The 27,118-nt window shown below is 40.7% G+C and overlaps 1 protein-coding gene across 1 annotated transcript in view; it reads left to right on the forward strand.

Annotated features, from left to right (window-relative positions):
* The window catches only part of LOC138292217 (keratin, type II cytoskeletal cochleal-like), a 175,987-nt gene extending 149,013 nt beyond the window's left edge, over positions 1-26,974 (forward strand). Inside the window, exons 7-9 of the mRNA XM_069230662.1 lie at positions 25,711-25,931; positions 26,385-26,419; positions 26,520-26,974. Coding sequence (XP_069086763.1) covers positions 25,711-25,931; positions 26,385-26,419; positions 26,520-26,830 — 567 coding nt within the window. The 3' untranslated portion in view covers positions 26,831-26,974. The remainder of the gene's footprint in view (positions 1-25,710; positions 25,932-26,384; positions 26,420-26,519) is intronic.
* The last annotated feature ends 144 nt before the right edge of the window (positions 26,975-27,118 follow it).

Here is a 27,118-nt window from a genome sequence, read left to right on the forward strand (position 1 = left end):
AGCTCCCCAAAATCTAATCCTAAGGTGCTCGACCTCATCAGCTGGAACACTGCTTGTCTTGAGTCCAAGTTTGAGGACCCCATCTGGCTGTACTTAATTAGAGGCTTTGGGGTGATCTGTCGAAAAGAAACCTGGGCTACCTCAATTGCTGTCTTCTTGAGGGGTACAAGACGTTCTTCGATCCTGCCATGAATCTTGGGCTGGTCGACCAAAAGGGGGCCTGATCGTTTTTGTTTCTCTGGCTCTAAAGGGAGGGCAGGAGGTAACCACATCTAGAACCTCAATTTTTCAGGCTTTATGATTTTCCTTGGCCAGTTATCCCAAGCTGTTGCTATTGAAATTCTACAACACCAAGCCACTCCTGCTCGATGTCTGTAACATTCAAACGCTGGGCTCCTTCCTGAGAAAACTGAATGGGACTAAATGATCTATGGCCAATGTTATTTTGGTTGGGGATTTTAATGTTCACCTGTGTGGGGGCACTAGAGTGAAAGGATGATTATGCCTATGGCTGCATGTCTCTATCTGATTTGCATTTGGAACATTCTCACCAAGTCTCAATTTTAAATGCGATTATGAATGAATTCAATTTAGTGTTATCTCTTGATAATCTTATTTCCTCTAAAGCTAGTGACATTAACCACATGTTTACTGGGGGGGGGTGTTAATCAGTCATTGATTTTATCTTGGTTTCTGCACCACTTTTATTATTTGACACAGAGGCTGGGATACCATTGAGCCTCTTTAGTGATCACAACCCAGTGTGTGTATCATTATGCTGGTCTCTCTCTTTGCAGGTATTATCCTTGGACGTCAATGTGGTCACTAAGATGACAAGCCAGGGAAGAATACTTAGGTGGTCCCAGGTTGTTCCTAACAGCTTTTATAAGACCTTCTACTCCTGCTGTGAAAATGAATTTAGTACTGATAGATCTATTAACTCTAATTATCGTGATATCTTAGGGGCTTTTACAGTGATCTCCACCACTGTGTCCTCCCTTTTGGAGGTAACAGCATCCTGGAATAATTTTGAGACCCTCTAAATGGTTTGAAAAAAGTTGCTCCTTGGCATTAATGAATCTTAAGCACACTTTGAGCACTAAGCCAGGGGATTCTGCTCTTGTCATAAATAGTCACAAACATACCACATTGGAAATAGTGAGGTGGAAGAATGCCTAAGGGATACTGCCTGGGAAAACATATTAAAGGCAAGCACGTTGGAATGCTGCTCAAAATTTGTAGTGTAGTCAATACCCCCTACTAATTCCCAGAACCCGCAGCTTCACTGGGTCACATATCACTGAAGATAGCTGGGTGTCCCATTTTGAGGAGGATTATAACGTATAACCCCATACTGACTACTATGGGGAAACCTTGGCAAAGGGGATCTCTAAATTGTCTTTGTCCAACGATGAAGGTAAAAAGGGGATATTGGGGTTATCTAAGAACAAGGTTCCTGGACCTGACGGAATTCCCCCTAATTTATACATTCACAACATAGAGGTCTAGGGCCCCGGTCTTGACTACACTCATTAACGCGTCAGCCATTGAGGGTCTCCCACAGTTGTGGGCCCCCTGAATTATTGTCCCTCTATTCAAAAAGGGGATAGGGACAGCCCCCAATGTTAAAGGTCCATTCCACTGCTTGATTCAGTTGTGAAGGTGATGGGGGCATGTTATCCTGGACAAACTGGAGATATGGGCTGAGGAACACAATGTTTTATCTGACATGCAGTATGGTTTTCGATCAGGCCAATCTACAGTGGACCAGTTTTCAATTCTATGTATGGTTCTTAGACCATATACAATTGCCCGACCTAGTTCTATTTACCTAGCATACGTGGATCTTACGTTGGCGTTTGACTGGGTAAACAGAGACAAACTATGGCACATTATGTTATCCACAGAGGTGGAGTGGGAAATTTTCCTTTTTCTAAGAGATTTACATAGGAACACTGTGGCATCTGTGCGGTATTCCAACGTTTTAAAACGTACACTCTGTTTTAGTATCTGTAGGGGAATTCGACAAGGCTGTATTTTGGTCCCTTTTGTTATTTCATCTAAATGTGAAACAACTAGAGCAGGCCATGATTGTCATTAATGCAGGCTGTCCACAGGTGAGGGTCTCACCGTTTACTGGTGCTCTTGTATGAATACAACACTTTCATAATGGCCAAGATGAAAAAGGGTATGCAGTTCCTGTTGAATATCTTTGCTATCTTTATGGACGACTTGGACCTTTTGGTCAATGTTAAAAAAATCTTCTGTAATGGTGGTTGGCCCTCGCTTCACTAAAACTAAATAATTTTATCTAGGCACTTGTGCTTTACCAAAGGTCAGCGTCTTTTCATATCTGGCCATGCTGTTTGACTCCTCCCTGAGCAGGTGTTCTTTGGTGAGCAGGCAAAAAGAGGAATTTGTACGGGCTAATGCAACGGTTTTCAATTTTGCCTCACGATTAGGAAAAAGACCCATCAGAGCCCTTTTAAAGGTTTATAAAGCCAATTGTGCTTCCAAGGCAGTTTATGGGAGTGAGGTGTGGGGATATGCCAAGCAGACCGTGTTGCAGACAGTGGAAAACACTTTTCTGTGATGCCTCCTATATGTTCCTACCTTTTCAGGACACTAAGAACTAGGAATTGGCTACATAACAGACATTACGGCATTTCGCCCTCTTTCCCTCTGGATAGACATCTGGTCCCAGTCCGAGACAAAACTGAACAAAGATATTTTAAAGGACCGTCTATCCCTTGACTGCGCACACTACATTCCTTGGCTCGGGGACATCAAAGAAACCTTGCAGAATCTAGGTAGGGCTGACCTATGTAACACACCAGAGCATACAGTTAAGGCCGATCGGACACGGCTAAAAGATCATTTTATGGGGCAGTGGGCTCTGAATAGAGAACAGATGTCTTTAATGAAGCCTGTCTGTACATAACTATTCCTTGTTGAAATCAGTTCCTGCCGTGGAGCCCTACCTATCAGTGGTACCGAAAACGTATGATTTATTTATACTTACTAGATTCAGGAAGGACTTATTGCATTATTTGCTAGCGTTTCACCGGGGCAGACCTGGGAGCCACACATTTGAGCCCTGGGGCTGTGACAATGTCTGGGCAGGACACTTTATATTTCACCTTGTTTTGCTGTTTTTTTGTGTCCCCAGAAAGGCTTTTATCAATCCACATCTAAAATGGGCAAACTTTACATAAGTTCGACCAGCTCTAATGTATCTCCAAAGTCTCCCAGGAGAAATCATTCTGAACATAGTTAGCTTCTTGAAAGCTGCAGTGAGATTGAGAAATAGTTGTGATTATTAATTTATCATGTTTAGAAATGTCTTTGTCAGGATTTGTCTTTGTTCATCCTTTACTTGGCACATGTTCTGTTATGTATTTCCCGCACCTTCTTAAAGTTTTATTTGTGCATAAGACTTTTACTCATGTTCCTAACTTATGAATACATATGATTTTATACGCACCATTTTGCACATTACTTCTTGTCTTCCCATCTGTACATGAATTGTTTTTGTGATGTTGCTTTTATGGTTTGTTAAAAAACGAATAAAGCTTACCTTGACTTGACTACATAAATATAATCAAATGTTAAAACAATTATATATAAAAAAAATCATTTTCTTATGTAATATTTGAATAACTTTTTAAAATTTAAAAACAAGTAAATTAAATCATTTCTATGCATAACTTTTAGTAAGTTTTACTATTTATTAAATATAAGCTTTTCAGCTTAGGCATTTTCTAAATAAATCTTTAATAACATTTTTTTATTTAACTTAATATATTAACATTGTTAATAAGATGTAACACAAAATTAAGTTAATAGTGCCAATGCATTGTGTTTTTGTTCTACATTTAAAATCAATGTATACAATTAATAGACATCTATATTTAACATTAAAATATATATATTTTTTGTAATGTTTAATACACTTTATAACTACAGGGAGATCTCCGCCTTCGTGTATAAAGTTATAAGTAATAATTTAATACACATAATTATGGCTCCACCCTTGCTTTCAGAGGGTGCAGACCTGTAAGTCTCCACTTTGTAGTATATTTACAAATAAAGTAATACATTTACTTCAAGTTTACTACAAAGTGTTAGAGTAAATTCACACATGTATTGCATGCAAGTGTTGCAGGAAATGCAGAAGTCCATTATGTTGCAGACCCCTGAAAATGGTGAATATCCATGGATACAGCATTTACTGTTCGAAATTCCGCACAGCATTCCCTACTCCGAGGTGCTTCACGCTCTCTTTTACACTTGTCCTGAGGAGGCAGTAAATGGGAGCAGTGACTTATCTGCAGGGTGGGTGTAGATGGAGGGGTATCTGGGACAGTCCGTAGGGGAGAGAAGGGGAAGATTAGGTTTGGCAAGGGGAGTAGCCCCCCCCCTGATAAAGCTTGGCAGAGGCTGGGAGAGCAAGGCTTAGTTGTTGCTGCAGGCAGATTCATGTGACTTATTGGCTGGAATCTCTGGATGGAAACGTGGTGTGGGTATGCCAGGTAATTCATGGTGTGGTAGAAAGGTATATTGCCTAGACTTACTGCCCAGCTTGACATGCAATCAGGCTTTATCTATATGAATAGAGGGTGGTATTTACCAAACTCCTTAAATACCACTTCTCTAGGATGGGGTTTTGCAGATGCAGTAAATACCTTCTCAGCTTTTCAGGCAAAATGTGGGGAATTAAGACATGGAACTTACCTCACCGATTAGCTCATGTATCACATTTGTCCCTACATATGTGCAGCCTGTTAAAGTTCGCAAGGTTTTGCTGGCAAACGTTTTACAGATAAAAATTGTAGCGACACAGTCCTTAATGCCCAACTCAAGATTTCGATCCATGTGCAAACTCTTGTTTTTGCAGCAATCGAAATCTCCACTGTTAGTCAGAAACAGGGCCTAAGTATTTGAGGATATTAGATGAGCAAGATACCTACAAGGTGGTAAGATCTCAGACTTTCTGTGTATTCTTGTTATTTGTAAAAAAGTATTGTTTCCCAACCCAGTGTTGTTTCCCAACCTGTGTCTGTTTACAGTTGGCTCTCTGTTTTTCTGCAAACTCGGTGCCTTTAAACTTCTATTTTTATACCTGTGACTCTTTGAATTTTCCCTCCTAGTTTTTCACAAAGACTGCATTAAGCTATTCCCCCACCCCACCCTAGGTTAACTAAAGGCTACATACACCTTGACGGCTAACCAGAGTGTGTTGAGGAGTATGCTTAATCTGCTCTATGGTTTAAGATGTGTTTGGAAAGTGTAAGCACCACTTGTGTTTGGCTTGAGAAAGCGATTTATTTGAGGGAACGACAAGCAGTATTTCAGTGGTTTCAAAATTGTTCCTTACCTGAAAAGTAGACTCTGCTCGCTTAGAAGCATGGATTGTGCCTCTCTGTATCCAAGGAGATTCTGAATAGAGGAGCACCTCCCTCCTCCATTCCACAGGGGCTTTGGCTTAAGGTAACTTGCCCCTTATACAAGTTTCTGTTGGTTGTTGCATCTGTTGCCATGATTAGTTGCTAGGATTAGTATTTCTATTGGCTTGAGGGCTTAGGGTTTGTATTTTGATTGGCTCTAGGACTAGAGTTCCTATTGGGCAAAGGGTTTAGGGTTACAATTCTTTTAGGCGGTTAGGGCTAGGGCTGTGTTTGGTTATTAGGGCTAGGTTTCATTGGCTCTAGCATTTATGGTTAGGATTCTGATTGGTATTGATTTGGGTGAGGGCTATGGTTCCATGTGCCAATAGGGCTATTTAAGCCTAGGTCTCAGGGCGTTTTAGCCTAGGCATTGAAGCTCAGGGCAGAGAGGACAAAGGCAGTTGCCTGTTTGGGCCTCTTCTGGACTGATCAGGCCTAGGGCCAGAAATACTGCCCAAATTACCATTTTCAAGCAACCACCTTATTCACTCCTCATCCTCCAACATCCATACACAATATCAGCAAAGGGATTCTACTTACATACAGCAAACAAACCTTATACAGATTTCAATGTCTTAAAAACCACTACAAATCTGAACAAACCACACCTATACACCATTTTACCCCAACTACAACACTATGGCACCTTCATTCTCACACAAACCACAACTCTGTCAAACTCGCAGACCACACAAAATGCCTTTTAAGCCTGCTGGACTAGGAACACGGAATAGAAAAATACCACTATTGTTACCCTCATACAGTTAATATCAACACTAATGACATTCAAACAAGCAATAAATCTCAGCAAAACAGACATCTCCGTACAAGGTTGTGAGGGCCTCCTAATCAGATGCAACCCTACACCAACTTCTTCCTGTAACTTACTCCACCTTTACAGACCACCAACTAGCAATTCTACATTCCCAGACACTTTTCTAGACGCAGTTTTAAACCTTCTAACACTATACTCCAACCCATGCATTCTTGGGGACCTAAACATTTGGTTTGACAAACCCAATATGCCCCATTCAAAAGCTATCATCATTGCATAGTCACATTGAACCTACATCAGATTGTACACAATCCCATAAACATCGCTGGACACTTCCTAGATATCGTTTTTGCAAACCCAGAACTAGTTACAGTTCAAAGCATCACGTTAGTCACACCACGCATCAACCAACCCAAGACCACTTGACATACATCCACCTATTGACCATGGAACAAACTCAATTTTAAACACTTAGAAACACAACTAACAGCAACACACATCCAGAAACTATAAGTTCTGTTAAAAAAACTTTACAAGTGGCTACATGAAGCTTTCGCTATCCTAATACCACCAAGAAAAACAAAACAGGACAAAAGAAAACAAACAGCTTGGAGAAATACAAAGCTAAGGGGGTGATTATGACCCCGGCGGTAAAAACTACCTACCTCCGCAGTGACGGCCGCCAAAAGACTGTCGCTACGGCTACCAACCGTCTGCCGGATTATGACTACAGCTGGAATTCCGCCAGAAGGGTGGCGGAAATCCGGCTGTGGCCATGCCGGCGGATGGCGGTAAGGTGGCGCTGCTGCCAGCAGCAGCGCCACGCCAGTAGACCGCTGCCAGCCATATTATGAGAATAATACGGCCTGGGGGTGTTCTGCTGGTGGACGCTGCTGCTGGCAGCAGTGCCCAGTCCCTTCTCCTGCCGAAGGACCCCTTGACTACAGGTAAGTCGGGTGCTCCAACAAGGGCGGAGGGTGGGGGGTGTTGTGTGTGTGTGGGGGTTTGTATGTATGTCTGTGCGTGCATGTATGCAGGTGTAAGTTGTATGTCTGAGCATGTTTGGGAGTGTGAGTGCGTGTATGTTGAGTTGTGTTAATGTGTGTCTGCGTGTATGTATGTAAGTATGTTGTGTGAATGGATGTATGCATGCGTCGATGAATGTTGGAATGGGTGGGTCAGGGGTGTGTATGAAGTGGGGTCTGGAGAGGAAGGTGGGGTGGGAGGAAACTTGGGGAGGGGGTGTGGAAGACCTCTATCAGTGACAGGGAAGGGATTCACTGTCACTGATAGTGCCTACCGGCATGGTTTTCGTGGCGGTAAGGATGGTACGAAAACCATGGCAGTAGGCGGGGTCATAATACCGCTGGCGGGCAAGTGACGGCCACTGGGCTGGAGAGTGAAGTCTCCAGCCCGGCGGTCGTTACCGCCATGGCGGTCGGAGTGGTACATTGGCGGTTTGGCTCCAGCCAAACCGCCAATGTCATAATATGGAGAAAAGTACTGCCAGCCTGTTGACAGAACTTTCTTCCATATTAACGCCGGCCACCGGGGTCATAATGATCCCTTAAAAAAGATAAAACAACAAATCAGAAGGCTATAAGAAACCTGCTTCAAATCAAACAACTTTCAAGTCAAACTTCAGCTACTCAAACTTAACAGAATGTGATATCATTACTGATAATGATCAATGAATTTCAACTCATGTGCTTCAACTATGCAGATGACACACAAATACTCCTTAAACTGGAATGCCCCAAAGACATTGCTAGCTCACAAATCTTCAGTTGTCTCAGAGCCGTTGATCAGTAGATGATATGGATCTATCTCAAACTGAATGTTTCCAAAACAGAAATACTCGGTGGCAACTGGAAAAATCATGACCCACACTGCTCCTGGCCTGACGATCTGGGACCACCTCCTAAACTATCCAAGGAAGTAAGAAACCTTGGAATTACCAAGGACTCCAAGTTAACAATGAATGCTCAAGTGGACAAGTGAGCAAGATCAAGCTTCATCAACCATCAAAACTCTGCGACACATATCTCTTAAACTAGGATTTCCACACAAGGTGTAGGCTACTATCCCTCTTGTACTATCTAAACTGGATTACATCAATGGCCTCTACCATGGATCATCGTTTTCTACTATAAAAAACTACAACACATTCAGAATTCGGCTGGCAGCGTACTTGTACATGTAAAGCCACTAGCCCACATCTCCCCTGCCTTGAGGGCCCTACATTGGTTACCGTTTGCTAGAAGATCCACCTTCAAGCTGCATTGTATCATCCACAAAGTGATACATGGAACATGACCACTTTTTGTAAGGAATAAAGTCACCAAATACATTCAGCAAAGAAACCTCTACTCAAGATTGGCACTCCATCTCAAAACACCACCATACAAGAAAAATACAACAGGTGGTACAGCTTTCTCTGTTCAAGCGGCCAAAATATGGAATTCATTACCCCCCAAATATAAGATCCACACATAACTATCTTATCTTCAGAAGAGTACTCAAGAGTTGGCTCTTTCCTTCATAACCACCATACTCAAACAACAGTGGACTGCATATCCCTGCATATGTAAACATGTTATAATTTGATTATGTGTATATCTCTTGATTCACTTAAAAAAACAAAAATTACAGGGATGTTATAATTAGGGTCACATTATAAATGCACCAATCCATAGAAATTTGCCAGTTATGGTTAGAGTTCTCTCAAGTAACTATAACTTGTGTCCTAAAGTAACTATAACTCACGTCCCAAAATGCACAGTTTTTTTCATAAAATGTTTTACTGCAAATATTACATTGACATTATCAATGATGCTATCAAAGATTTCATGAGTGCCGTAATTTGTGGGGTAATTAGCAGTGCATGGCGAGGGCACGAGTTCTAGTTATCTTAGGGCACAAGTTACAGTTACTTGAGATAAATATAACTGGTCAATTTCTATGGTGTGGTAGTTTTAAAAAGTGAGCCTAACTATCACATCCCTGTAACCTTTGGTTTTTAAGTGAATTTTTATGCTTTTTTAAAAATTCTGTTGCCTAACTATAATGTCCCTGTAACCTTTGTTTTTTCAGTGAATTTTGATGATTTTTTAATGTATAGTAATTTTCATTACTATACGTTAATCCAACCACCACTGCATTTGGCCGAAGTGGCGGTTGGCCACAGTGAGTTGGTGCATGTGGGTGTCAGTGGGTCTATGAGTGGGTGTCTGAGAGTCTGAGAAGTGGGTGAGTGGGTGGGTGAGTGTCTGAGTGGGACTGTGAGTGCATGCGTGAGGGTCTGACTGGGGCTGTGAGTGGGTGTGTGAGGGTCTGACTGAGGCTATGTGTGTGCATAGAGGTCTGATTGGATCTGTGAGTGGGTGCGTGAGTGTCTGAGTGGGTGTGTGAGTGGGAGAAATAGATTGGAAAAGAGAGAGAGAGAGTGAGAGGGAGAAAGATGGAGAGTTTTTTAGGCTTTGATATATGATATACTTAGAATGAGATATTTCTGCACAATCTGAAAAGAAAAATGATTTTCTCATTTAAAAAATAGTAAGAACACCTTTCAGTATGAGCCTTAAACATTTGCAATTGAAAACAAATGAAAGGAGGGAAACAATTCCACATCCACCTGGAGTCGAACACTCAACTCTCAGTGTGAACGTCTGTGATTTTCACCACTACTCTAGGTCTTTTATTTTGCCCTTCACAAGCTATCTGAGACCACTTGGGGGCCTCAAGGACTCCCCTGAAGTCCCTGCTGATTTTTTCATTTTGTAGTTATTTGTAGCCCTTTATGGGCTATCTGGGAACCATTGCTCCAGCAACCAAAGAACTGCTTTAAGTAGCAGCTCCCTGGTTGCTGAAGCAAAGCTTTCATCTCTGCTCCCTGCACCTATAGTTGCGTGCAGGAAACAGAGATCAAAAGTCCGCTTTCTGACAGCGGGACCTGTTTGACAAGTTCCACTGTCAGAAAGCAGACTTTGTAAGCTGTGACTTGGCTGCAGCCAAGCCACGACAAACAGCTATGTCCCACGGGTGGGCACCCCGGGACATGACAAGAGTCTATTCAAACCAACTAACAGACTCACAAGTCCTCACTCATATTAACTCCCTATACCAATATATCCCTATCCCTATACTAATCTATCAATCTATCCCTATACCAATACTAATACTGGTCTCATATTTATCTATACTAATCCACCACTAATACTTTTGGGTTCCATAGTTGCGTGCTCCTCGCTAAAAAGCACTTCTTCGCCTCATCAGGAGTAGTAAGCGCTATATAAATATAATTACAATTACAATATCAATGAAGATTTTGCAATGGAGAAATACTTCTGTTTTCAGCATTGTAGTTTTCAGCTAGGTGTCTTTTGTTTATAAATAATTCTGCTTTCCTTTAAGTGTCTCACTTAATTGCAGGCATATAAACCTCCAGAACGCACTTAGATCATGGTATTGCAGGCACATTTCACACACCGACTGAACAGAATTAGAAGATGAGGATGGAAAGTTAGACATCACCCATGGACACAACAAAAGATTACATTCCAAATAATACTGTCACCCTGTCTCCAACCAGGGGGTCTCCTATAACCATTTGAAGGAGTTTACGCTCTCTCAAAAAAAAAAGAGAGCACTTTTTGTAAAACTAGTGGTCAAAAGCCCTTAGGTCCCCATTTACAAAGCAATTTTGCAGTAGTAACGGGTGAATTTTGCCATTTGTGACCGCAAAATGGCCTTGTACAATGTACCACCCCTATTTTGTGAGTCGGTATCCTGTTACCAACTCACAAAATAGAGATTGTGATTCAGAATTAGGAAGGGGGGTTCCAAGGGCATCCCTTCCTCATTGCGACTCACAAGCCCATGTATGATTGTTTTGTGACTGTGAATGCAGTTGCAAAACAATTGCAGTTAACATCAATTTCAAACTGGTGATAACCCATTTACAAATGGGAAAGGTTTCCCCATGGAACCCCTTCCCCTTTGTGAATGGTAGAGAAGAAAACATTTCAGAGCAGGCAGTGTGTTACAAGTAAACTCCAGAAGTAAAAATTTAGAAAGTCATGTCTTGTAGAACCACCAACCGCAGCAGGTAGCCTTCATGATAGCTCACATCAACTGCCTGCAGAACTCACAGTTGACAGAGTTCTCTATTACATACTAAGGTTCTATTAACATAGCTTGCAATGTAAACCATAACACATCCCCTTTTCCCACACTTTTGCCAACCATTATAAAACCTAATAAAAACAAAATAAAAAATAAAGAATAAAATTAAGAACAATAAACTGTTATATAACTATAACTTAGATATACTACTTTCAGGATGCATAGTCCTTCAACCATTCATGTATACAATGGATTCTAGTGTTATTTTCTTTCTTAGTAGGAACTTTAACTGTAGATTTATCCTGATGATGTGTTTGGATAATAACATTGTCTGAACTATCTGAACTAACAGATGAGTCCAGATTAGCTGGACTTATATATTGAGACCTCCATTTTACAATAAGGGACATACTCCACATTTCACATGAAGGCTACCTGCTGCGGTTGGTGGTTCTGCAATAAATGACTTTCTACATTTCTACTTCTGGAGTTTACTTGTAACACTTAAATTCCATTAAACCCTCCACCCGCCTTATGATTCTGGGGGTTAATTCTTCACTCTTTTTTTAAGAGAAAATTTGAATGAGAGGCCTATGGTCCATTTTTACTACAAAAGGTAAACCCCACAAGTAGAATTTGAAATGTTTGATTGCCCATGCACACACCAGCGCCTCCCTTTCTATCACTGAATAGATTTGTTCTGCATTCTTGAGAGATCAGAAAGCAAAAGCAATCACTTTTTCTTCTCCACCCACCTTCTGGGAGAAAACTGATCCCAATCCATTAATACTTGCACCAATATGTAATATGGTTTTTGCTAATATATCAAAATGACCCAAAGGTGGCATTTTGCTGATTCTGTTTTTGACAAAAGCAAAAGCAGACACACAGTCACTTGTCCAGACAAATTCACTCCCTTTCTTCAAAAGAGATCTCCAGGGCTGTACTGCGCTTGAAAAATTAGCAATGAATTTGGCATAATACTCAGCCAAGCCTAATAAGGACATGACTCCAACCTTATCTTTAGGTTCAGGCACCTGGCAATAAAGTCTACCAACTCCAACTTGGGTTTAATGCCTTCGCCCAAAATGGTATGTCCGAAGTAGGTTATAGCAGTGACTCTAAACTTGCACTGTTCTCTCTTTACAACTAGTCCCGATGAGGCTAATTTGTTCAACACTTTCCTTAAGATCCTATTATGGTCAGACAACATCTTCCCATGAACCAAGATGTAATCTTGGAAAAACAAAACATCAGATATTTCTCATATTCTTTTTTTCACAATACATTGTAAACAAGCGGCTGCTGAGGCTAAACGAAAATGGCATTCTTAAAAACTGATATACTGCTAGTGGTGTCATAAATGATGTTAGGTGCCTAGACTCAGGGTGTAATAGAATCTGGTGATAAGCTGACAATAGATCAGCCACCCAAACTCAATAATTCTTCCAAAATGTTGGGCAAGGGTTGGCGATCCACCCATATATGTTTATTAAGATCTCTAAGGTCTGCACACATGCAGATTTGTTTCCCACCCTCTTTGGATGCCAATACTATCGGAGCCAACCATTCTGAAAATTCAATCTCTTCTATGACTCCAAATCCAATAACCTGCAAAGTTATATCCTAAGAGATTCTAGCATCAATTTGGTAACCCTCCTCACTTTATGCACAGAAGGAATGGCATTGCTTTTGAGTATAATTCTGTGTTTGAAATTACTCAAGCAACCTAAATTGTCACTAAAAAATGTGGAAAATTCTTCAGAAATGTCTTGATTGGTATCCTCATTGTTTACCACTATCACCTGACATGCAGAATTGGGGTCTAGTCTGATGCCCATGTCATATTGATGGCACCAGCCTAACAAATTGTCCCCCTGTTTTGCTACATAAACCTTACCAACTGTTTCCTTGTTTTGGAATTTTATTTTCATGACCGTATCCCAATACATTAATTTTAGTTCCTACATAACTTAGTGAATTGATATCAGGCTCCAAAAAAGGATAATACTCTTTACCAAATATTACCTGTCATTTTTTAGCACCAATCATGGTGTAAGAAGATCCTGAGTCTGCTACAACTTTGACAATCTTATTGTCTAATTTAATGGAACATTCAGGCATAACGATCGGTCCTTCATTCATTTATAGCTTCAACATTCTCTCCAACCTGATCAATATCAGGTTTTATACAAAATACCATTTTGTTCATATTTTCTGATACCGAAATCTTCATTCAATAATTTATCACCCTTGCAGACCCTTGCATAATGACCTTTCTTTCCACATCTCCTACAAACAGAATTTATAGCAGAACAATTTGGACTATTGGTTGTATGTTCTGGGTTGCCACAAAGGTAACACCATGATCTGGTGTCCTTGTTTTCTTTTTTTGGGGGGCGTAGCAGATGTTTTGTTGTCAATATTCACTTTGGATACCCCATTATAATCTTGTGTACTCTTAATAATATCAGAACCAGACATATTTTGGGTCTCATTATCACTCATTTCCTTTAACCAACTGTTTGTACTTTCCATCCCTTCTACTATAGCAATTGCTTCTCTTAAATCTGGATTCTTTGTTAGTAGTTTTTCTTGTACACGCGTACTATTGGTACAACATACTAGTTGATATTGAATGAGGGAATTTGTGATAGCTCTAAAATCACAGGTACGTGCCGGTATACGCAGGGCTGCCACAAAATTTCCAACATTCTCAGTTTTTCCTTGGGACCTTGCAAAAAACTTGTGTCTTTCCAAAACTACATTTATTCTGGATTCAAAATCTTTTGCCAATATTGCTATAGACATATCATAAATATCTCTTGGTTCTGCATCCGCTTCTCCAACATGCAGTGTTTCCAGACTGTCATAGATATCCCTTCCTTCCACTTGTACATTATGTAAAAGGACACCTTGTTTCCTGGCGGCTGGAAATTTTTCTCCTCCAATGGCCACAAGATATGATTCAAAAAGATTTTTCCAGCATCTCCATGGTAAAATTGGTTCACCTTTTTCAGACAAAAAGGCAGGTGGCTGAGACTTTGTGCTAGTTTCCGTTGTAGTAATAAACTCTGGTGAAAGTGATTCACAAAATTTGTCAACTATTTAATATGAAATTACTTTCTTGTGCTTTTAATTTCACTATATCCAGAATGGAAGAGGAAACAAAAATATAACTATTATATATAAGACTCAGAATGTAAACAAATGTTTTCTTTTGTTCCAGTGTAATTGTACATCCAAAATGGCAGATATATTTAAAGATACGTAATAGATGTTCAATGTTATAAAAACCACATTCAGGAGACACGCTTATATCATCATACGAGCGTGCAATATGCGTGTGTGCATATTGAGAGAAAAATAGGAAGAGAACGTTCACGTGCGTGCACGCATTCAGCAGTACATCGATGAATGGAGTGTGGCAGAATCAGCGCTGTTGTCATACGTGATTCGCGCAGCCAACGTCAACTCACAACAGTTCAATTTGAAATTATGCTATCATAAAAGTCGATCATGGTAGAAAATGCAAGCAGAGGTAATCTCTCCGTATCAGATCAGTCATGAACAATACAGCAAAGTACAACTGTTGCACTCCCCAATCTCTATTGTAAATATAATGCAGCCACTCTGTAATTTGCTGCCAAACAGCCAAGTTCATGCCAGTTGACTTACGGTTACAAGGAGGTCAGTAAGAAAAGATTTGTTCCTCCGTTCAGGCTTGAATAATGAAAATCGAATCTTCAGGAAACAAACATGAGTTCAAAAGGAGTGGTTGGTGGCAATGCCTGTCTTCTCCCGGGCAACTTGTGGCCAGTGTTACAAGTAAACTCCAGAAGTAAAAATGTAGAAAGTAAATTATTGTAGAACCACCAACCACAACTGTTAGCCTTCATGATCGCTCACATCAGCTGCCTTTAAGAGAACGCACAGTTGACAGAGATCTCTATTACATACTAAGGTTCCATTAACATAGCTTACAATGTAAAACATAACACAGTGGTCTCACAGACCACTGCCTGCTCTGAAAAAAATAAAAGAAAACTTTTCATTTTTATTTTTGAAATGCATCCTGTTTCCCTTTAAGGACAACCAAGAGGGAATGCGAAGAGGAACGGAGCATGCAAGAGGGCATATAGGGCCAAAGCAGCAAGTTTAGATTCTCAGGACAAGTGCCAGCAAGTGACTTGTGTACTATGCAAAGTGTTGTAAACAAGATACGTTTATTCACTTGTATCACTGGTAACCTCTGGAAGACGTCCAACTGCAATTTAATACAACTTCACTGAGGTAAGTTACGTAACCAACACAGCAGCGGTATTTTCCATAACGTGAAGGCAACAGATGAGGCTTTTAGATATGCCAAGCAAGATGGCATTCCTATAATCCAAATAGGATGAAATAGCTGCCTGGATCACCAGCCATCTTCCTTCAACTCAAAGGCAAGTACACATTTTCTTTAAGCTCTTTGAGTAACATGTACCAGTTATCTTTTTGAAATGTGGGCAGAAGGACAGATTAGCGCTCACAGTAGCACAAAACATATCTTTTGTCATTGTAGTCAGGGCTGGGAGTGGGAAAAGAGCCAGTAACAACCAAAGGAAGGTCCAGGTCTAAGGATGATTCCCAAAACCAACACTTCCATTTGATCAGGATTCAACTTCGAAAGGTTATTGGTAATCAAACATATGACTGAAGCAACACATTCTTGTGGTTTAAGGGTAAAGTCAGAATGACTATCTCTGTTCTATTAGAAGTTGAATATTAAAAGTGTAGTTCAACACAGTAAAGCCAGAATAACAAACTAAAACAATTAAAAGGGATACAATAAATGGTAAAGAAATTTACAAGAAACTATTCACAAGATTTCAGGGGAATTACAAATCAGGGGCCCGCAGATGTACCCTAAAAATATTACAGGAGTAAATAACTATGCACATGTAGTATGCTCTTGGTAAAGGACCATGTGGAAATCTACGCAGCAGCAGGCTTTAACCACAATAATCAACAATGCTCATATAAGGGCCTATTCAGAAAAAAATAAGCCTTTTCACAATCCAAAAGGTTAAGCGTGAAGGCCATGTCAAGTCATTTATACTGTGAAATGAGAGAGTTACTGCATCTGTGACCATATTTATATCACCAAAAAGGCCTGTTGGCTTTAATGTGAAAATAAGTAATTTTTTTCAAATGACCACGTGGCCTCCATCTATGAAACATTTTAGAAGACTCAAAGTATATATTGACTTGGACCTTAAATCTCCATCTGGAGCTATCAAGTATTTTTCAGTACCTGACCAAGAAAAGAAATCTATGAATTAAAGTACTTTTCACTCCATTTGTCAGAAACTTCACAATGTGAATCCTCCTCCTGTTGTATTTGTTAGGCGGTTAAAAATATAAATCTCCTTTCCATGGCGTTTGCATTGTAATACCCAATATTGTCAATGTGGTTCTTTTACCTCTGGTGTCCTAGGGCATCAGTATCTCAGACCATCAAACTGTGCAACAATTGCCCCTTCTATTATGTATTTCTAAGGGTGCATTACCCAGCAACACACAACATTAACGCTCAATAATGAAGATCCAGTCAGTACTCTTTCTTTAAAATGAAAAGGTTTGTTAATACACAGATAACTGGATGCTATGATAAAAATCAGAAATGTTTGCAAGTTGTCAGGTTTCAGGTGCAATTACGCATTGGAACCACTTTTAAAAGGTCTTGCACTAACTGTGGCGCAAATCATGTTCCTTAGAGAAATATCACAGGACTAACTTGTAAATGCGCTCTGCTCTCATTATCTGTGGGATCTCATGTGACAATGTGCGCATCATCAGGCCTCTAATCACAAAAAACAGCAATGGTCCTATATAGATTTTTTTTTTTTTTTAATGAGGCTTTTCACAATCAAAAAGCATAAATCTTCAGGCTTTGTCAAGTTGTTTACATTTAAAAACTTTGTTGACACATTTAATAGTCAATAATGCAAGCTTGTTGACTTACTTATAGGTAACATGCTATGCCTTAATGCAAAATCTATTTACTTGTTATCTACATGGTGTGTTGCCTAGGGGGTGTTGGAGTGTTCCACCAGAACCAGTGTTATCCCGTACCCCATAAAACCTGTTTCTCTTGAGTCGGGAATACAGAGCTTGTTATAAAATTAAATACCAGGAATTTAGGTTTTTGAGAGGGAAGGGTCTAGCACCCAGCATCCACCATCATAATTCCTGACAGTTTGTCAGGTTATTAATATGGATTTCACAGCTAATCTATTTACCTCGTTGGTGCACGCTATAGAGAATTTATAAACTGAGATGGAAAGGGCAAAGCCTGAACAAGTAATTTCACCTGACTGTTTAAATAATGTACTTTACAATGTAGTGCCTTCCCTTTAACAGGCACTTCCTTTGGTTTCTGGAACCAGGTAGGTACAGGAGAAGTTAGTACATGTGCCTCTTCTGCTGTAACTTCTAGTCCTCCAGTTTCTTTTTTGGGTCAAGCAATGCCACCTTAGAGAATTATGCATGTGACCCAAAGGGCTTTGTGTCATTTTTGGCCCAATGTTTATTCCTTTATTTATGTATTTATGTATGTATTTATTTGGTTTTCAATAGCACAAAAAAAACCTACTTTGGAGAATCACACAGTTGTAAAGGGCTGAACAACAGAAATTCAAGGTCATAATAACTTACATGCACTGATTTATGACAAGATAAGTAATTCAGTCAGTCGTTCAAAACAGTCTACATATTCTGTTGAGATCTAAGAAATCTATGTTTTTTTGTCGGGGTACGTATTCTTCACAGTGAAAGTTTGGGATCAACATAAATGTTTTTAGCTTTTTCTTGAATAACTTTAACTCATGCCTTTATTGGAAGATCACAGGTGGGGGGTGGGATGAGGAGAAATTCTGTTTTAGTTGGATTGTGTTTCGAGTGGTGTGCAGTAGACCAGGTGTGACCCATATTCAAGGATTTGGATAGAACTCTAATATCTTAGGGAGAGGAAATCTTTATCGATAGCTGTCCATCATCTGTGTAGAAATGGTAGCTGATGCTGGATAGGCTCAACAAGTAATTTAATAATTCCTGGTAGAAGTTGAAAAGGTTGGGAGACAGTATTGAGTCTTGTCGGACACCGTTTCTCAATGAGAGTATATCTGAGAAGTAAAAGTTTATTCTGATTTCACAGGCCTGATTGCCTAGAAAACATGAGAACCATTTAAGAACCATACTGTTCATGCCCCATTCTGACATCAAGAGTAGTCAGGAGGGAATTACTATTGACAGCATTGAAGGCTTCAGACATGTCTAGGATGACTAGATGACAAATCACTCCTTGCTAGAATCTGGTGGACATTACTGATGATCTACAGGCTGTCCGTTTCCGTGTTGCACATGAGTCAGAATTCTGATTGAAGTTCCTACAGTAGTTCATTATCCTTCAAGAACTGTGTAAGCTGAAATTCAACACAGCTTTCTAACACATTTGGTAAGAAGCGTAGGTTTTTTATAGAGCAGTAGTTGTTTAAGTCATCGAGGCTAACTCCCTGGAGTTTGTTAAATAATGGACAGACTGTATCTACTATCAGTGAGTCAGGGATGGTTCCTTAGGTCAGAGAGGAGATGGTGATCTTTAGCCCAATTAGGGTTATAAAACGTTTGATTTCTTTCAGAATGGATGAGGGAATGGATTGCCACGGTGGGAAGATGGTCTGGGTTTGGAGTTGATGTTTATAAGGTTGTGGATGTCAAATTCTTGGAATGTCATCCATTTCTTTTTGGATTTTCTGGCCAGTAGGAGGTTGTTTTCAGCCGTGAGCAAGTCGTGCAGTAAGTTTTCTATCTTTTTTATTTTTACCAGGAAACTTTTGGAGAATTCTTGACATATTTCCTTGGCGGCACTAGATATCATTGATTTTTGAGTGTTATGGTATTTCCCACTATCTCGAAAGGATTTCGGGGGCAGTTCTTAAAAGAGTTTAGCTCTTTTTTGATGTACTGGGATTTAGCTTCAAAGACTTATCAGTTATAGGTTCTTCTTGCTGATCTCACTGTAGCCAAGGACAAAGATCACTGTCTTTGTCTTCATTTTCTTTTATAGTTACAAAGTGTTTTCCTTTTTTTCATTCAGTTCTTCCAAGAACTATGCTGCTTAGGTTTTGTGTTTTAGGTCAAGCCTACTAGACAGCTCAACTTTACTGGTTGCAAAGGACATATTTCAGGCTTATCAAGTACATACAGGGACCTGCAGCTGACCCATTGCTTATCATTGGTTGTCTTTACTGTCACTCGTATTTGCATGCATTCCGATGGATGGTTTTCTGTGTTTCAACCTGTCCACCTTGTCTTTGCCCATCCTATGAAGTACGGCTTCTTTACCATCTCTCTGACTGGCTGGCTTCTATGCTTCCTCTGCTTGCTTTTAGGGAGCTACTTTTTTCCTTTTAAGCAGTCCATGAGAGTGATTGTGTTTACTAGCTGTTTCCCTCATGACATTTTCTCCCCTGTCCACATTGTTCTTTTTCACCCATGTGCTCCTGTCCCTAATGCTCACTGTGCTTCTGCCTCTCTGAGCTTCACTTTACTCCCTTTAATGAGTGCTCCTGCCTATTGTGTTCTTCTCCCTCAATCATCATGTAGCTTCACTTCCCCACAACCTTCCCAACCTGCTCCTGAAACCTGTTCATCCGTTTTTGTTTTCTTAGGCACCTTTATGCTACTTATTTACAAAAAGTGCGTTTGCACACTTTTTTATTTGCCAATCCATATTGGATCAGTAAACAAAAAGAAAAAAGCGCATATAATTCTTTAGACACATGTATGCCTGTTGATCGCATGCTCATACCTATGAAGTGACGAGTTAGCTGCATTACTAACAGCCTCATTATGAGTTTGGCGGTCCCTACATGAGACTGCCGAACTCATGGCGAAGCGTCACTGCCACGGCGGTGGCGGCCCTGCCCTATTTCAATGTTCCTGCCAGTCTGACGGGCAGAAGCATTGTAATAGAGCATTCCCACCAGGCAGACCAGCGGGAACAGTGCTACGAGATAGCACTCGGCTCCCTAAAGGAGCTAAGGGCTATCTCGTAGTACAGAGGGGGCCGACCACCACCCCCGAAATGCAGACAGTGTGCATTCCGATGGTGTTGGGCAGGGGCATGGACAGTGCATGGACCTCCTTGTGGCTCGAAGTGCACCCTCACCTCCAGCCTTTCCATGTCAGTGAAACCGCTATGGAAAGGGTGGTGGTGAGGAGAATTGTAATCAGCCTGGCAGCTCTGAGTTCAGCGCCGCCCTGGCTGAGTACAACTCAGACCGCTGTCACCACATTGGGACCCGTGTTCCCGGTGGGGACGGCGATACTCTGGCAGGTCCACCCGCCAGGGTTGTAATTGGGCGGTAGGACCATCAGGAGTGCAGCGGTTCGACTTCAATGGGAGTCCAAGCGCCAAGACTGTTTTTTCGCCATACTGCACTGTAGCTGCAATGCTGTACAGCGAGGCTAAAAAGATTGACAAAGCAGATAGGTCTCATAGGCAAGACCTACTGTCTTTGCCAATGCATGTTTTTCTTTTCAGGGCTTTGCGTGGTAGCAAAACTTCTATTGTTGGCATTTGATTCCACGTATATATTGATGAGGTCAATGATAACAGCTGAGGAAAGGAGATTTTGAAATTTTTATCTATTTTTGGGACGTCTCTGAAGATGAAACCCTGGTCCCACCTGCTCTATTGAGTCTGTCAAGGAGATGCTGGAGTATCGCTACCCTAACTCACATGCATTCAGTCAAAGAACAGATTATATACTTTTTTATATTACCTGTGATTGGAACTCACAAAGCACGCCTTGACTCAATTGCCAAAGTACTATCTCAAGCTCTTTTATCAATGAATTGCAGAGTTGATAAAGCAAGTATGTATTTATCTTATTTAGATAATTTGTAAAGGGCAACTATCATCAGCTGTTATCCTGCCACTGGAAAACCAATAGGGAGACAACCTAAATAGAACACAAAACTGGAAACAGAGTTTCAGAGGATGGAAAAGGCCAAGTATTCAAATCCTTCCTGAATTTCAAAAAGGAACGTTGTGATCTTAATATCAGTAGAGCGTTATACTGTTTTGCTGCGCCCATTGAAAAAGCTCTGCCGCTATGGCAGTACAAAGGACTTTTGATACAACCACTCAAAAGGCATACGCAGAATGGAGGCAGGGTTGAGGCCTACAAAAAATAAAAACGTTTGGATAAAGGCAACGTTTTTTACTAAATAGTGCCTTGTTAACCAAGCAAAGATATTTGAACAAAATATGTTGTTTCACTGGAAAGCAGTGCAAAGTGGAGAGAGGCGCAGAGATGGAATCAGTTTGAGATTGTACCCCAGCCTTCCTGATGAATTTTAAAACTATTGAAACGTGTGAAAGACCTCTACTTGGAAAAACAAGGCAAATGGTGGTGCAATAATCCAAAAGTGTAGAAATAAAACATTGATAATTTGGATTTTGTGAGAGGAGGAAAATAGCTGAATGATCCTCTGATTGTCGGAGATGAACAATGCACAAACATACCAACATATTAATGTGATTACGCAGTGACAAATGAGTCAAATTTCATTCTTGGTTTTTCGCATATGTAGCCGGATGTCTTTTTTCACCAATACATAGTGGTCAGAAAGGAGGATCCAATCTGGGGCCAGACTTACTAAGGGCTTGCCTTGCTTATACATCACAAATGCCGACACAAGGCAATGCAAGCCCTTAACTGTGATTTACTAAACCACACAATGCCACCTTGCATGGCTCTTAGTGGTTTAGTAATCTAGGGTAAAGCAAGGTAGTGCATTTCGCTGCCTTTTTGTTACCTTGTTGCAGCAAGGCGTTCCATGGGTGAAGTGTAGATGTTCCAATACATCCACTCATGGATTTTGTTGCATTCTCAGATTTACAAAGAGTTGCAAACCTGGGAATGTATCAAAATGGTATGCATCCCAGACCTAGGCATAACAAGGAGAAATAGATGCATTTCTCTTCATGGCTTTCTTTTTCGATGTGTGATGCAATCTGCATCACACAGAGAAAAACGAAAATGCCTCTAAGGATTATTTTTGAAGGTGTCCCTTCCTGCAAAAAAATAATCCTGCCATTAAGGCAGACACTACTGCACCATGGAGCAAGGGCGTCTGCGTTGGCGCTAGGCAGCACATAATGCGCCAGAACAAGGAGGTAGTAGATCACCATAGCCTTGTATACATTGTGTTTTTCTAATGTCTCTCTTTGTAGCAACGCGGCGCAGCAAACTGCCTTGCTCCTTTGCTGTGCATGAAAGATTAGTAAATCTGCCCCCTAGTGGAGCTGACAGGAAGAAGAATCACAGTTTTATTGCCATTAATCTTCAGTTGGTTCCCACACATCCACGTGTCACCTGCTTCCCAACAGTCAAATAAAGCTGCTAAAGTGAGATCTATAAGAGAGGGACTCTTATTTAAGATTTTTTGTGCCACTACATCTTAATAAAATCAGCTGTTAAAATGTCATCATGACACGCCAAAAGCAGGGTATCTTGGAATTCCTTGCACTAAGGTTCTAATAGCTCATTTAGGCCCATATTCATACTTTTTGGTGCAAACCTGCGCTAACGCAGGTTTGTGTCAAAAAGTACAGCGCCGACTAGTGCCATTCCTAGACGCCGGCTGGGTGCCATATTTATGGAATGGTGCTAGCCGGCACTAAGGCCCTATCAGCATCCTAGGAAAGGACGCTAACAGGGCCGGGGAAGCGTAGGGAGAACTGGGGCTTGTGCGCCAAATTATGGCGTTACACTGTTTAGAGGCAAAAAAATGGCCTCTAAGCAGTGTAAAACCATTTTCTGGCTCACAAGCACCATGGACATAGCTCCTGTCTTAGTAAAGACGGGAGCCATGCCCACCACCCCAATGGCAATGCTCAGGAGACGAATGTCCCCTGGTCATGGCCGTTGAGGCCAGCGCCGTGTTGGGCAAAAAAAAAAAATACTCACCAGGACTTACCTTGGGTGGGTCCCACATCCTTAGGTGACCTCCTGGTGTGGGTAGGGGTGGGTGGGGATGTCCCTGGGACAGGGAAGGGCATCTGTGGCCATTTCCATGGTCTCTGGCCATGGAAATCTGCCTACAGGTCCCCTTACACCTGCCCAGACCCAGGCGTTCAGTAATGCTTGACCCCATCCCCCATGCTGGATTTTAGCACCGGGGGATAAATATGGCGCAAAAGCCATATCGTCCTTTTCTGGATGGGAACGCCTACCTTCCATCTCAGTGACGCAAGGTAGGTTTTCCCCTCCAGAAAACGATGTAAACTCCATAACTTTGGCACTAGGCGTGTCTGGTGCCAAAGTATAAATATGGAGTTCGGTTTGCTCTGAATAAGCATTAAAAAAATGACGCTAATTCAGCGCAAACCGAGTATAAATATGGGCCTTATTCTGGTAGATGAAAATGTATAACACTTTTACGTCGTATGTCTCCTCCTGTTAGGTCAGCAAGCAATCTAAATCGTGCCACCGTTCTCTGAGTGGTGATTGGCCTTTTTACGACATTAGTTAATGTATTTCATTAAACACAAATCTTACCTCACAAACTGGTAAAATATTTTATGGAGGACATAGTCAAATTTGATATTTTACCATGTAACTTCATAACAGACGAGGACCTCAATTCATAGCAAGATTCTGAACTTCTTTAACGACAACCTGTATCCAAACCAACAATTCTACCAGTTCCGTTATCAGTCAGATTGACCAACAGAAAGAGTGAATCAGGCAGTCTAGTGCTGCCTTTCAGAACACTGAGAGGATTGGGTTTTGCTGGGTTCCAGTAGCTGAATACACAGATAATAATTCACTTTATGTTTCTGTTCAAAGGTCAAAGGTCTCCCGTGTTCTGCACATATGGGTCTCAAGATGAATGCTATAACTAAATGTCCCTAACAGTTATATCCGTTCCACTTCTGCTCTTGTAAAATTATTTCAGGATATTCACAGGTCAATGTGTACACATCTAAATGCTGATAAAAAGAGCCTATGAAAATACACAGATGCCAATCGTGCGGCTGACCTAATATAGAAAGTTGTGGACACCTAAAATCCTTGGCCGGGGCCTATCGAACTCTGGTTGTGGTTCCATCAGATGGCAGGCAGTATTCACAGTGCATACTTTCCATCTGTTAGTGTAGGAACAGAAACTTAAGCACTGTGACATTTAATCGCAAACTTAATGTGAAAGATTTTTAACATATAATATACTTCACCCACAAAGCTCTCGATCTAAGTTATGCTCAGGAAGTAGAAGACACCCAGTGAACTCATGAAAATAGTAAATAAAAGTATAATTCTTCAATATCTTGTTCTTTATTTTATTCTTAAGAAAATGCCCTTCATTTTCTTGGCCTCCATATTCCTTAATTTGTCTTCTGTATGACCGAAGAAGTTTGGATTGAATAGCTCAAAAGGGTCGGTCCAAATCAACTGTGAAATATGTGTCGGCAACATATTTAATTTATGCTGCAAAACCAGAAAATTTTACCTTTTGCGAAGGTGGTAAAAGTTTCCCAAATTCATCCAAGGTGAAGTCTGACATCATCAAGCTCCAAATGTCTGTACTTTTTGTCCACCTACGAAACGAAAGATCTCTGACTTGCTGGAAAGCAGGCGCATTGACCACCAGGCACACCTTGTTTCCTTCGCTGTTACTGTGGGTTGCCCTTAGCCCTGAAATTCACCGTTCAACAGCCACACATCATCCATTCCCTTCTGTCAGAAGTTCTGTCCCTTCAGTTCAGTAAATGTATGTTTGTTGCTTTTGTGCAGAAACGTCTTTCTATCTTTTTTTAAATGTCACCATTTTGTTTTTCACATGCTTACAAAGTCTTAAACGTATTTTACATGAAGCTGTGAGATGTTTTTGTTTGCAACTTTGTGAACCACTTTGAAACTATACTGCACTTGACATATAGGTGCATATCTAAATGGTACTTTAATTGCCCTTAAGAAAAAGAGAAAAGCAAAGTATTAAGTATAAAGTATAGCAAAAATACATTACTAGTGCTAAGAATGGGATACAGAACGAAAATCCAAAAAGTAGTCACGAGTAAAAAATAATATAATATATAGAAAAAATGAATCTAAAATCTGATTTCTTATGGGTTTGTTTATATTATGGATCTAAAGTGGATGGACTACTGCAAGCATATCTGCTCTAGAAAACCTAACTAATGATGAGGTATTACGCAATTCCCCCTTAAACAATGTGAATCTATGAAAGATCCATTGCCAGTGAGTACTTTACAGTGAGGTTCTTAAATCTGTTTTTGATCAACTACAGAAAGCTAAGGTGCAAGCTGCTATTACCGAGGCAGAAGATCGTGGCGAGAATGCTCTGATGGATGCTAAATACAAATTGACTGAGCTGGAAGCGGCCCTACAAACTGTCAAGCAAGACATGAATCGTCAGCTCCGCGACTATCAAGAGCTGATGAATGTGAAGCTGGCCTTGGACATTGAGATCGCCACCTACAGGAAGCTCCTGGAAGGAGAGGAGAAAAGGTAGGGACAGTCTGAGCAAAGCTAATAGTGGAATGCATTAAGCATCAGGCTAAAAAATGGCTGGAATGTCAGAGGCAATGCAATCACGTAGTTTTAATCTTAAGGAAGAATGTCTATTATAGTTATGCTTTTCGATGAATTCTCAAAAGGCTAGTTTTGGCATCAGAGATCTGAATATTAATTAGGCTTGGGCAATGCAGCTAATTATGAGAACTTTAGATGCTTTAATATTGCTTGCGTTTCCGACAAGTCTTAAGAGTGTGTTTTCGTAAGAACAATATCATAACATATTGAACCATCACACAAGGATCCAGTGTCTGTGTTAAGCATCACACCATTTTGCCTTGGTGTCTAATTATATGAGGTTCGAAAGCATGCCCTAAATAAAGAACACCCTGAAGACGGTCCCCACACTAGGAATCACTGCTACCTTTTTCTTTCTTATTCTAACAGGCTGGCAGGAGAAGGAGTTGGAGCTGTGAGCATCTGTAAGTCACTTGTTCCAACAGTCTTTGCTGCTATTATATGTATGTTGTTGCTGCTTCAGTTTGACTGTCTGCTGTTGTAAACATAACTGTGTCTTTGCAGCTGTGATAAGCTCTAGCAGTGGCAGTGGTTATGGAAGTGCATACGGCACAGGAGGCGGACTAGGTGGCGGAAGTTTCAACGCTGGAAGTGGACGATTTGGAGGAGGATACAGCTCTGGAGGAAGTTTCAGTTCCAGTGGACAAAGCTCTAGAGGAGGTTTCAGTTCTGCAGGGCAGAGCAACAGGAGCGATTTCAGGGCTGAAGGCTCATCCCCTGGCAGTGGGCCTATATCTACTGAACACAGCTCGGGAGGAGGTAGCTCAAGTGTCAAAATCATTTCAACAAGTTCTCAAATAGCAAAATGGTTTTAGTGAAAGCCACTAAATAAACTAAAGAGCAATCATAAACATGTTCAAAGACTAGCAAATATATATATAAACCATTTGAAGTAGATGTGAAATTGGAGAATATCATGTTTAACCTAAACTAATCAATAATAAATGCATCACTGATCAGTTAGTTGTCTTTTATTTATTTTGAAGGTCATCATCATGTCAAAAATGTTGATGCCCGTAATGCCAGGGACCAATGGGTAACTTTCATCTGCGCTTGTGGCGCTAATGAGTCTTAAATTTTCATCACTCATATCGGGAACAGTC

This window comes from Pleurodeles waltl, chromosome 4_2, assembly GCF_031143425.1.
Source record: "Pleurodeles waltl isolate 20211129_DDA chromosome 4_2, aPleWal1.hap1.20221129, whole genome shotgun sequence".
NCBI lineage: Eukaryota > Metazoa > Chordata > Amphibia > Caudata > Salamandridae > Pleurodeles > Pleurodeles waltl.